Source organism: Moschus berezovskii, chromosome 12, assembly GCF_049115385.1.
Source record: "Moschus berezovskii isolate FMDL1 chromosome 12, NW_MosBer_1.0, whole genome shotgun sequence".
NCBI classification, from domain to species: Eukaryota; Metazoa; Chordata; class Mammalia; order Artiodactyla; family Moschidae; genus Moschus; species Moschus berezovskii.
Window position 1 is genome coordinate 97,852,200 of NC_142471.1, and position 10,953 is coordinate 97,863,152.

Consider the following 10,953-nt stretch of genomic DNA (forward strand, 5'->3'; position numbering starts at 1 on the left):
TCCAAAGTGCAGACACCCAGACACGCTAGTCCCTGCGCTGACTGAGCAGGTTCCACCCGGGGTGAGCCCAGAGCCCCAGGCCCCCGCCACTCGGAGTCCAGGGTGCAGGGCTGGCCAGAGTGCAGTTGGAGTGAGGGACACGGCTGGTGTCTGGCCACAGTGACCCAGATGGACAGGGGATGCTGATGGGTTCTGCAGGGAGCTGCTCCGTCTCCTTCCCTCGGGGCAGGCAGGTGGTGGGTGGGTGTAGGCAAGCTGGGGGCTCCCAGCCGTGATGGTGAGCGTGGTTAGGTGCTGGGCCACGGAGGAGAGCCAGCCCCAGAGAGACACCACATCAAGGTGGGGGTGGGGGCTGCTGAGTCCAGAAGCCAAGAGGCTAAGTCATGGCAGGAGCTGTGGACAGGTGTCCTGCTGGGGTGAGAGCGTGCCGTGCGGTCTGCTTGTGGGCCCCGTGGAGAGTGTGAATGCCGCGTGCAGGCAGGGACGCATCTGAGAGAAGGCTGGGCAGCTGTGTGCCCAGCGTGTAAGTGTGTCTTAGGGCTGGGGAGGGGGTGAGGGTGGCCCTGGGCGGTGCCCTGGGGGCTGATGGGAGGAAGGGTCACTGAGCAGGTTGATCCAGGGTCCAGCAGGAGGTGACAGAAAACCAGACAGAGGGACACACTGGGTGGGGTAGGGTCTGGGTGGTGATGCTGGAGGGCATGAAGGGCAGGGGACTGGGTTCTGAAGCGCAGAGGTCGGCTGGCGGGAGGGGTGCTGGTTGGTGTTAAAAAAGGCGCACACTGTGCACGCGTGTGTCCAGAGGAGAAGGGGTGGGCGCGGTGGGTGAGGCCTGGCAGGCGGTGGGCGCCGTGTGCCTGCTTCTGGACTCAGGGCTGGGGGATCTCCCCTCTCCTCCCTGGTGAGTCCTGGACTCTCTCCCACCCCACGAGTCCGGGACAGGCCCTGGAGGTGATCTGGCCCAAGCGGGGCATTCTGTCCCTGTGGAGGCCATCTCACCCTCCTGCGTCAGCCCAGGGCTTGGTGGGAGGATGGACGGTCCAGGGCCTGAGGCGAGGGGGGCTGTGCCCGAAAGACTGGGGTGAGGGGCCTGGTGAGGGGTGCAGCCCTGCTCCTGGTGGGGTTGGAAGGTTAGGGGGCGGCTGAGACTCTCGGAGACCCAAGAGGCAGCCCCCAGGAAAGTGAGCTGGGGGTCAGGTGGTGGGCAGTTGGGGGTGAGGCGGGGGTGAGCAGGAAGATGGGGGGCTGCGGGGCTGCTGGGAAATGACCTTCGGCTGGAGGCTGGGGTGGGTGGTGGAAGGAGCCTCCCACTTCAGGTAGAGGGCAGTGGGCTTCCATGCCTCAGGCCTGCGGTCACCCAGGATGTGGGGGCTCCGGAGGGTCAAGGACGGCACTCAGGGCCCCTGCCCCACCACCTGCCTGGACTGCTCCGCGGGGCGCGGGACTTGGCTTTGCACGGAGGCCTCAGAGCCGGGCCTTGGCAGGGGCCCCAGACACTGTTGTCACCACTACTGACTCTGCTGTCGCCCACAGTCACTAGCCTGTTCCATCTGCAGGCGGACCCGACGACCTGTGATTGGCCTGCTGGCCCAGTCCATGTGACAGGGTGGTGCTGGTCCGGCACAAAGGGGCCTGGGGACACGTGTGCGACCGGGAGTGGACGCTGAAGGAGGCATCTGTGGTCTGCAGGCAGCTGGGCCGCAGCCGGGCCGTGGGCGCCCCCAAGTACGTCCTGCTGCCCGGAGAGGCGGTGTGGCCCTGGCTCTGCCATGTGTCCTGCAGGGGAGATGATGCCTCCCTCTGGGGGTGCAGCCTAGGGGCCTGGACGGAGAGCGAGTGCCCCCATGAGTGGGTGGCGGCGGCTCCGTGTTCCCGTTAGTCCTGGGTTGGGGTATGGGGGGGAGGGGCCCCAGAGCCATCTGAGACGGGCAGGCTCTCCAGCTCTCCCTTCCTCCCGTGTCAGCAGCCCTAGTGCTCTGCTTAACAAACCCCTTCTTTACAAGGCAGCGGCAGTGTTCTGGGAGCTGGGGATGCAGCCATGGGTAAACGGTGAAATTGGCTGCACCAAGCCTGCTGTCCAGGGAGAGACCGAGAGGGATGCACAAACAGAAGAGCAGGCAGGGGTGGGGGCGACACTCGAGGGGGCGCCCGGACCGAGCAGGCATCTTAGCACCGTTGCCAGTTCCAGTGTTCTCCCTGGAGGTCTGTCTGGAGGGTCTAGGGCTGTGTCCGGCACTTCACGTCCTGTCTGAGCTGACCCACAGGGCGGTTTGTGGGGCCCAGAGCAAAGGGAGAACGCAGGCGTCTGTGTTGAAAGTTCAACGAGGGTGTCCAGAGATCGTTGAGCCAGGAGGGCCTCTGAGCGGCCCCGCGCTGACCCCTCAGCGAGGCGCAGGGCTGGTCTGGCCCAGGCAGGGCCCTGCTGGGGACGGCTGTCTGTCATCGAGGCCTGAGGTTGCCCAGTCAGCAGAGCATGCACTGTGCGCAACGCCCTGTGAAGGGCCAGAGCCCCTGTGCGGGGCTCCCTGAGATCGGGAATGTGAACGGGGTGGACCGCCTCTGTGGCCTGAACTGGGAGGAGGCCACGGTGTTCTGCTGGGAGCTGGGGTGTGGCCCTGCCCTGAAGGTCCCCCACCAAGATGGCAGCGTCACCAGGAAGTATATGACCTGTGGGGGCGACGAGCTGACCATCCAGAACTGCAGGCTGAACCACAAATTCCGCAGCGGCTGCGACTTCTCGCGAGATGCCTAGGTGGTCTGCTCAGGTGAGGTGGACCCTCCACCCTGGCGTGGGGTGGGGTGGGGACAGCAGGGAGCTGGTTGTGGGCTGGCTGTCCCTCCATGCTCCGAGTGGGCTGCCGCAGAGTGCGCCCTGGGTGCTTCCCACTGGCCCAGTCCTGTCTGAGGCCTGGGGTGCCAACGTCGGGGGGATGGCCCTTGTGCAGCCCACCTGTTGTGGGAGAGGCAAGAGGAGGCTGGGGAAGGTGAGCGAAGGCAGGCAGGAAAGTCTTGAGAGCGGACTCTGTAGCTCCTCCTCGCTTTGGACAGAGACCTAGAGGTGCGGGCACAGGATGGAGCCGTGGGCACATGGAGCCGGTGCCTCGGGAGCCGCTGCAGGAGTGCAGGGCGGCCCAGGAGAGGTGCGGCGGAGCCGGGGCTGCAGCAGCCCCGGCCGTGCGCCGGTCGGCACTGCACTCGCTGTGGGGCTCACACAAGTCAGGGTCGGTGGCGGGAGTAATCTGCTCTCTTAGATGCCGGCACATTCTGGGTGGAAGTGAGGTCAAGTGTCCGGTGGGTCAGCGCGAGCGCGGCTGGAGGGGAGGCGGGAGCAGACAGGGCTGCGCCGGGAGGCAGTGTCCTCGGCCCGGGACAGGCCGGGTCCCCCCGCCGCCCTGCAGTGTCCCGCCCCCGCCCCCAGGTCTCCCCGACGCCCTGCGGCTGCGGGACGGGCAGAGCCGCTGCGATGGCCGCGTGGAGGTGGCCCTGGACGGGGTGTGGGGCCGCGTCCTGGACGAGGCCTGGGACCTGCGCGGCGCGGCCGTCGTGTGCAGGCAGCTGGGCTGCGGAGCGGCGGAGCGAGCCTACGAGGCGGCGGCGCCCGCGCGCGGGGCGGCGCCCCTGGGGCTGAGCCGCGTGCGCTGTGCGGGCAGCGAACCCCGCCTGACCCGCTGCAGCGTGTCCGCCGCCCCGCTGGTGTCGGCGGGGGCGTCGCGGGACGCGGGCGTCGTGTGCTCGGGTGAGTGCGGACCCAGCCCCCGGGACCCCCTCCAGGGGCCCCGCGCCCTGACTGGGCCTCTCCCTCCGCAGGGAGCCTCCAGGTGCGTCTGGCCGCGGGGCCGGGCCGCTGTGCGGGGCGCGTGGAGCTGCTCCACGCGGGCGAGTGGGGCACCGTGTGTGACGACGGCTGGGACCTGCGGGACGCGCAGGTGGTGTGCCGGCAGCTGGGCTGCGGGCGCGCGCTCGGCGCCCCGGGGGCCGCGCACTTCGGGGCCGGGGCCGGGCGCATCTGGATGGACGAGCTGGCCTGTGAGGGCCACGAGGCCGCGCTGTGGCGGTGCCCGTCGCGGGGCTGGGGCCGACACGACTGCGGCCACAAGGAGGACGCGGGTGTCCTCTGCTCAGGTGGGTGCTGAGACCCGAGTGCCCTCCCAGGGCCGCTGGGTCCCCAGGGGTCTCGCTGTGTTTGTGGGTAACGTCATGGCCAGTGCTTTCCTGGGATCGCACTGAAACGTCCAGGGCTGTTCTCCTGCCGGTGTGGAGACCTCCACACTTGACTCCTCAATGCCCTCTTGCTGCGGTGATGCTGCGGGACTGACGCCCCCTTCTTTGCCCCTGCCGGCCCCGGAGCTGCACTGGGGGCCTTTCTCCGCAGCTGCCCGAAGCCCACCTCACGTTGGCACGTGAGGCTTCCCTGTCTTGGATTCTTGATTTTGATCCACATTTCAGTGTGCTGGACGGCTTCTTTCCAGGACTGTGCAGGCAGGGCCGGAAGATTGCTTGCTCTTCGCTCATGCATCTCTGAGGCGTTTTCTGGGCATCTAGCCTGGGGGCCGGTATCCTCCGCGGTGGGGTTCGGTCACATGCTGGAGGCGGCCGCGCCGCCTTCCTCCTCTGGCATCTCCGGGAAACCCTTTGGGAGCGGGGTGGGCACCCCCGTGTGGCCTCTTGGCCTCTTCTGATGGATTTTGGTGCCAGTTTTTGCTTTAGGAACGGCTTCTTCAGCTCTCTTGGATGTTTAGATGACTGCTTCCACTTGAGTCACCGTCTCTTTTCAAGTAGCAGGCCCGCTGTTCTGGCTCCCCCGTCCTTGTCACTCTTCTGGCGGGGGTGGGGGCTCTGCCCTTTCCTCCTGCTTCCCGGGAGAGGGTCTCTAGGCGCTGTCCACTTCACACTTAGCTCTGCTGGCATGTCTGGTCTTTCTGTCCTTGGACGTACGTTTAGCTTCCACTGTGTTTTCAGCTTGAAGCTCTTCCTTCTTCTGTGCTCTGGGCTCCTCAGGCAGCTGCTGGTGCTCGCTGGCGGAGAGGCCTCTGCCGGGGGCCTGGCTGTTGGCAGGGGTGGGGACTCTGCTGTCCCTATTCCGCCTGGCAGCAGCGGGGTTCCCAGGGGAGATCAGAGGCAGGCAGGCGCTCATGAGGCCCAGGCGTGGAGTGGGCACCGGTCACTCTGGCCCCGTGCATTTGGTTGGTGGAAGGTCAGAGGTCAGCCCGAATCCAGGGCTGGGAGTAGACTCCGTGAGGGGGCAGGGACATGCGGGGATCTGACTGGCCGCTTTTATTCTGTCACAGATGTAATTCCTGCCATTTATTTTCTAAGCTTATTTTACTTAGTTACGATCCTGTCAGATGAAATTCATGTCGCAACTCCTCGGTTTATCCCAGGTATGTATATTTGATGTATCACGGGCCCTTTTGACTTATTTTTAGAAGGTTGTGTCCTACTCCACTGTGTGGTCATGTTATAGTCAGCTGAACACACCCCTTGTTCCTGGGCTCTCGCCGTTACAGGGTGACGAGCCACTACCTGGGCGCTGACCAGCCAGGGCCAGTGACAGACTCGGAGATCAGGCTGATTCCTTTTATGTTGTTGGATTTTTGCAGTTGTTTAAAAGGGTTATTCTGTAGTTGAGTGATTTCCAGGGACAGATTTCTACAGTCAGTGGAGTTACTGGGGACTGCAGTGTTGGAGCTGGGGCTTAAATTGGCTCCCTGTGGGCAGCTGCTCCCGTCTTTGGGTGGGGATGGATGGGGATGTGAGCTGGATGTCAGATGCCCTAGCTTGGCGTGGGTCTTGGTGCTGGAGCCCCTGGTTGTGGCCTCCTTGTTCAGAGATTCTCTGACCCGAGTGGCTTGTCTTCCAGAGTCAGTGGCCCTGAGGCTGCGAGGTGGCGCTGGGCCCTGTGCTGGCTGGTTGGACGTGTTCCACAATGGAACGTGGGGGGCCGTGTGCAGTCACGCCCTGAAGGACGCCTCCTTGTCCGTCATCTGCCAGCAGCTGGACTGTGGGGAGCAGGGCTGGCTGGAGAACAGGCCGGTGCACACTAGCCTGGGCACCTCCTGGGTGGACAACATCCAGTGCCGCCGGCTGCGGAGCTCCATGCTATGGCAGTGCCCCTCAGCCCCCTGGCACCCGCACTCTTGCCCCCATGAAGAGGAGGTCTGGATCACCTGTGCAGGTAGGCCCTGCCACCTACTGCAGGCGGGCAGACTCTGGGGCCCTCGAGGCAGCTTCAGTGTCCTGACAGGTCATCCACAGGGGCTGCCATTCACCCATGGCTGGGGGTGGTGGGGTCACTGCACTGGGCTCCACAGGTTCCGTTCTAAAACTTTTTTGAGCATTTACACCTGGTGAACTGCTATTTAAGTCCAACAGGATCATCAGGGACAATGACGCAGGATTCCGGGGAGGCCCTCAATTGCTCCTCGATGGGCAGCTGCCCAGGTACCCCTCTCCCCCCCTGCCAACTGGCTCCCCATCCTCTCCCATCTGGGTCCTGCCCCCCGGTGACCACAGGCCCTCCATCTGCCCCTCCATGGGGTATGTGGTCCAGGGGGGCTCCGTCTGCCCCTCCATGGGGTGAGTGGTCCAGGGGCCTCCGTCTGGCCCTGCATGGAGTGAGTGGTCCGGGGGGCTCCGTCTGGCCCTCCATGGAGTGAATGGTCCGGGGCGGGGCTCTGTCTGCCCCCTCCTTGGGGTGGATGGGTAGGTGAGGCCTTGCAAGGGCTTGGGGATGGAGTGCCTGGTGGGTTCCTTTGGCGGCCCCCTCAGCCCTGGGTGCTGCAGAATCTGGCTCTGAGGCTGCTCCGTGCTGGTCCCTTGGATACTGGGGCGGAGGCTGTCTCCATGAGCTCTGTTTCAGCCTGAGGGGGCTGGTGTGCTGATCTGGGGCATTGGCTGGCCGCAGCCCAGGCTCCCACTTGGATCCTACCCACTTCTCCTGCAAGTGACAGAGGGGCTGTCACCCTACATTCGGCATCAGGTGGGTGAGCACTTCTCAGGCCTCAGCTCTGGCCCCGCTGCCTCAACCCAACTGGAGGGGCCCTGCATGGGGCTCTGCCCCACCCAGATGGGCCCTGCCTCACCCGAGGGGCTCTGCATGGGGGCCCTGCCCCACCCGGAGGGGCTCTGCCCCACCCTGAGGGGCCCTCCTGGAGGGGCTCTGCCTCAGAGGTGTTGTGGACTTTCCCACATCCACCTGGCTGGTGTGTGGAGGTCCGGATCCCAGGACTGCTGTGCTGGAGACGCTAGTCTCTGCAGGTGCCCTGGGCCAGGCGGGCAGAGAGCCCAGGGAGGGTCGGCCAGCCCAGGCCCTGCTGGGCCTCTCCTTGGGGTCTTTCTCTTGCCAGCTGCGGGGTTCGGTTCCGGCACACTGTGTCCTCTTAGACACTGAGTCCGACACCTTCAGCATGCTAAGCGCTGCCCTCCCGGCCCCTCCCGCCTGGCCCGCCTCCTGGATTTAGGGCTGTGACTGCAGGGCCCACCTCTCCTCTGGGTGCCCCCCCAGGGGCTCCGGTGGTCCAGGCCGAGCGTCACAATGCCCCAGGAGGAGCAGGCACACAGGGGAGACCCTCCTCTCCCTGTCTTCCCAGGCAGTCCTCTGGTCCTGGCGCCTGCCCTTGAGGCTGGGACTCTGCCCATGACCCTCGGCCTGGACCTCGGCACCCTGCTGGTCATCATCTCACTGGTCCTGGGGGCACAGTGGTTCTGGGGCAGAGGCGCATGCAGGGGTAGGTGGGCGTGGTGGGTGGGGTTGACCCTGGTCCCTTGGGGTGGGAAGGCTGGGGGGGTGCCTTGAGACCCTAGCCCATCTCAAGTTCTGTCTGTCCCTGCCCCTCTGCCACAGCCTGTGGCAACTTCCTGCCAAGTAAATCCATCAGTTGTTGGTAATTGGAGACGCTGGGCCCTGCCCCACTTCTGAGAGGGGCCAGATGGGGGAATCTGCAGTCCCGGGGCTCCCTGGGTGGGACAGAAGCCTCCAAGGGTTCTTGGACCCCTCTGTCCTCCATGCAGCCGGGGACGGCTCCCACATGCTGTGCCTGGGGAAGCCTGTGGCCGCCGGTGGGGAGCTGCGGCAGAGGAGCCCAGGGTCCACCCCGCAGGGGCCCCATGGGCAGGCTTAACTGCTAGGAGTATCTCAGCTAAAGGGCTCTGGTGTGACCCCTGCAGGTTCTGGAATGTCGGGGAGTCTGTCCTCAGAAGGTGTTTATGAGGACATTGGAGCTGCCCCCACGGGGGAGGAAGACGAGGCTGCTGGAGCGTCCGGGGCCATGGTGCTGGAGGAGGAGTACGGCTATGCGGTGGAGCCCGAGCTTGAGCCCGAGGAGGGCAGCGCGGAGGAGGGGGCCCCCCTGAACCCCACGGGCTTGCAGATCTGTGCCGTGACGGCCATGGTGCTTCTCCTGCTCTACTGCTGCTACGCCCAGGGCTCAGCTCAGGCCAGCCCCTACATCTAAAGGCCCTGGGAATCCTCCGTGTGTGTGACTCTCCCACCACAGGCTTGGTGCACGGACACTTGGTTCCCCCTCCAAGTTGTCCCTTAGACTTGAATCTTCTCAGGGATAGACTTGGGGTTTAGTGAGGGGCCTGGGCTTCTCTTTGGGTTTCCTCTCGCCCAGCAGCTCAGTAGGGGCTCAGTAGGGCTCAGGCTCAGCTCAGTAGGGGCTGAGCACGTGGTGGGAGGAGCCCCTGCCCCGCCCTCTGGCCTCATGGTGAGCAGGAAGCCAGGGCCCAGGAGTCCTGGGTCTCTGAGGAATTGCTGAGGGTCCCCAACGGTGTCTTTTCTCTTTCACTGCAGATAGGGCTCTTCATAGCCCGGGCCTTCTCACACCTCAGGCTGGGAAGGAAGACCCCAGCGGCCTCTGCCCTGGGACGTGCTGACCACGAGCAGGCTCCAGGGGACATCAGCGAGACCAGGGCAGGGGAGAGGCCAGCGTGCCTGGGGCTTTCATCCTCCTTGTTTCTTAAAGAGTTTTATTAAATGTCTCATCCATAATTCATCTCATACTGTTATGCCCTGAGTCCGGTCCCCCCATACTGGTAGAATAAGACACTCGCAGCAATGCAAAAGCAAGAATGGGGTTTATTTCTAGCTCGAGCTAGGGCTCACGCCTCCTCCAGCGCAGTGGAGTGGGACAAGAGCCCCGAGCACAGTTTTTATAATCTCAGGTTACATAAGCACCTATTTCTGTTCAAAAGATCAAGCTGGCAGAAGCTCATTGGCCAGTTCATGCATGCACGGAAGCTCATTGGCCAGTTTATATGCGCGCGGGGTTTTTCTGGGGGATTTCCCTTTTCACTCTGATTGGCCCGACTTTTGGCGCCGGCGGGACTTTTCTAGGGAGGAGTTTCTTAATTTTGGCGCCGGCGGGATCTTCTTAGGGAGGAGTTTCTGTGGACTTAGCCTCCACCCTCTCTCCAGGAAATCAAAACTTAGGCCTAAGCAAGGTCTCAGGCCTATCCTGGCTACTCAGATGTTAGGGCTCCTAACATCTCCCCCCTTTTCTGTTGTTCAAACGGAGGAATCTTCCTCTGTGGGTAGAGTTTGATCCAGGGATCTTTAGTTCTATGAGCAGCAAGCAAAGTACAGAAGCAAAAATGCATTACAGGAACATCAAGTTCTACATTAGGTCACAGCATCCAGTCTGAAATCACACCCATAATATCATTTTTCAGGATATCTGGGAAATAGCTATTTCCCAGGATGTCTGAACCATAGCTACTCTATTTTGACTTTTAATAGTAAAATTTTTTTAATAGCCAAAGCAGATGTCACCATTAATGACGTCAGTGTTTTTCTAGGTATGAGAAGATGCAAGAATGGGAACTCATAAAACCTTTTTCTGAAAAGATCTGACTATCTGAAGGCCTGTTCTGCCAGTTTTTTCAGAGCACAGAGTGCCTCATTCCGGATTTTCACCCTGAACTTCTTTCAGGGGGTGTTGCAGCAGCTTGCAATGGTCGTGACATAATCTTTGTAGAGGCAGCTGGCAAGTACCAACTTCCAGTCAGCAGGGTCCCTTCATAGCCACATATCTGACCATGTGACACCATTTCATGGCCATTGTGTCCCGCGTTGCTGGGAAGGCTCATTCCCAGGTCTAGGAAAGCAATGGGCCACTCAGTGTGCTAAAATTGGACCAGGCCTTGCAAGTAGCAAAAGTCTCTGGACCACTGTCTTACTAGCCTCCTGGTCCAGGAAAATATTCCCTCTTGTTGCTTTTTCTCATACCCAGAGTCACATTATTACAATTATTGATCTCATATGGAACTGCATATCAGCATTATATCACAGGCTCAGTGAAACAAGTGACATAGAAAATAATATAGCCATAGCTAGCACTTAAGAGTAAAATAAGAATTATAAGTCAAGAACTTTTCTTAGGTAAAGCCTGGTATACCCCAAGTCACCTGACTTCATTTGTTAAATGACTATAGCCTGGTGTTAATCTCCTGGTTGTACATTATGGAGCATCTGACCTTTATCTGAAGATTGGTTACTGAGATAAGCCTTAGAAACTAACCTAGAGTGTCCTTTTTAATAACTTAATTAAATCTTTTAGCAGTATCACGTAACAAGGGACTGTTTAGCCGTGAGTCTTAGTAAACACTAGACATTAACAAAACTAGAAACTTAATTTAACAATTTACAAACTTAATATTCCATGATTTTTCATTATGGAGGCATTAACCCTGTAGCCAGGAAGGCTTTAACCCATCAAATAAAAAATGAGGTTTGTCAGGGAGCTGAGAAAAGCCAAGCAGCCATCTTGGATTTCCCATAGCCCTGACTCTGATTTCCAGCTATTGTTTTTCATTTTCCAATTGAGAAGCAGACTTTTGCCATGGTTTAAGGACATTAGGATGGCACAAGTCTAACAGAGTTTTTATATAAGCAGAATGAGCTTTTACATGTCTACAAACCCGACAACTGGATTAATTTCTAAAACTAGCATAGGA

General features: G+C 61.0%; 1 protein-coding gene and 1 pseudogene across 1 annotated transcript; both read left to right on the forward strand.

Annotated features, from left to right (window-relative positions):
- The first annotated feature begins 274 nt into the window (after positions 1-274).
- Positions 275-2,749, forward strand: LOC148776056 (scavenger receptor cysteine-rich domain-containing protein SCART1 pseudogene; annotated as a pseudogene).
- A 335-nt stretch (positions 2,750-3,084) lies between these two features.
- LOC148776057 (scavenger receptor cysteine-rich domain-containing protein DMBT1-like) lies at positions 3,085-8,989 on the forward strand. Its single transcript, XM_088842025.1, has 8 exons — positions 3,085-3,733; positions 3,805-4,119; positions 5,858-6,231; positions 6,333-6,438; positions 6,902-6,976; positions 7,587-7,724; positions 8,164-8,470; positions 8,792-8,989. Exons 1-7 carry the CDS (start codon positions 3,085-3,087, stop codon positions 8,448-8,450), a joined length of 1,944 nt encoding a protein of 647 aa, XP_088698151.1. The 3' UTR covers positions 8,451-8,470; positions 8,792-8,989.
- The last annotated feature ends 1,964 nt before the right edge of the window (positions 8,990-10,953 follow it).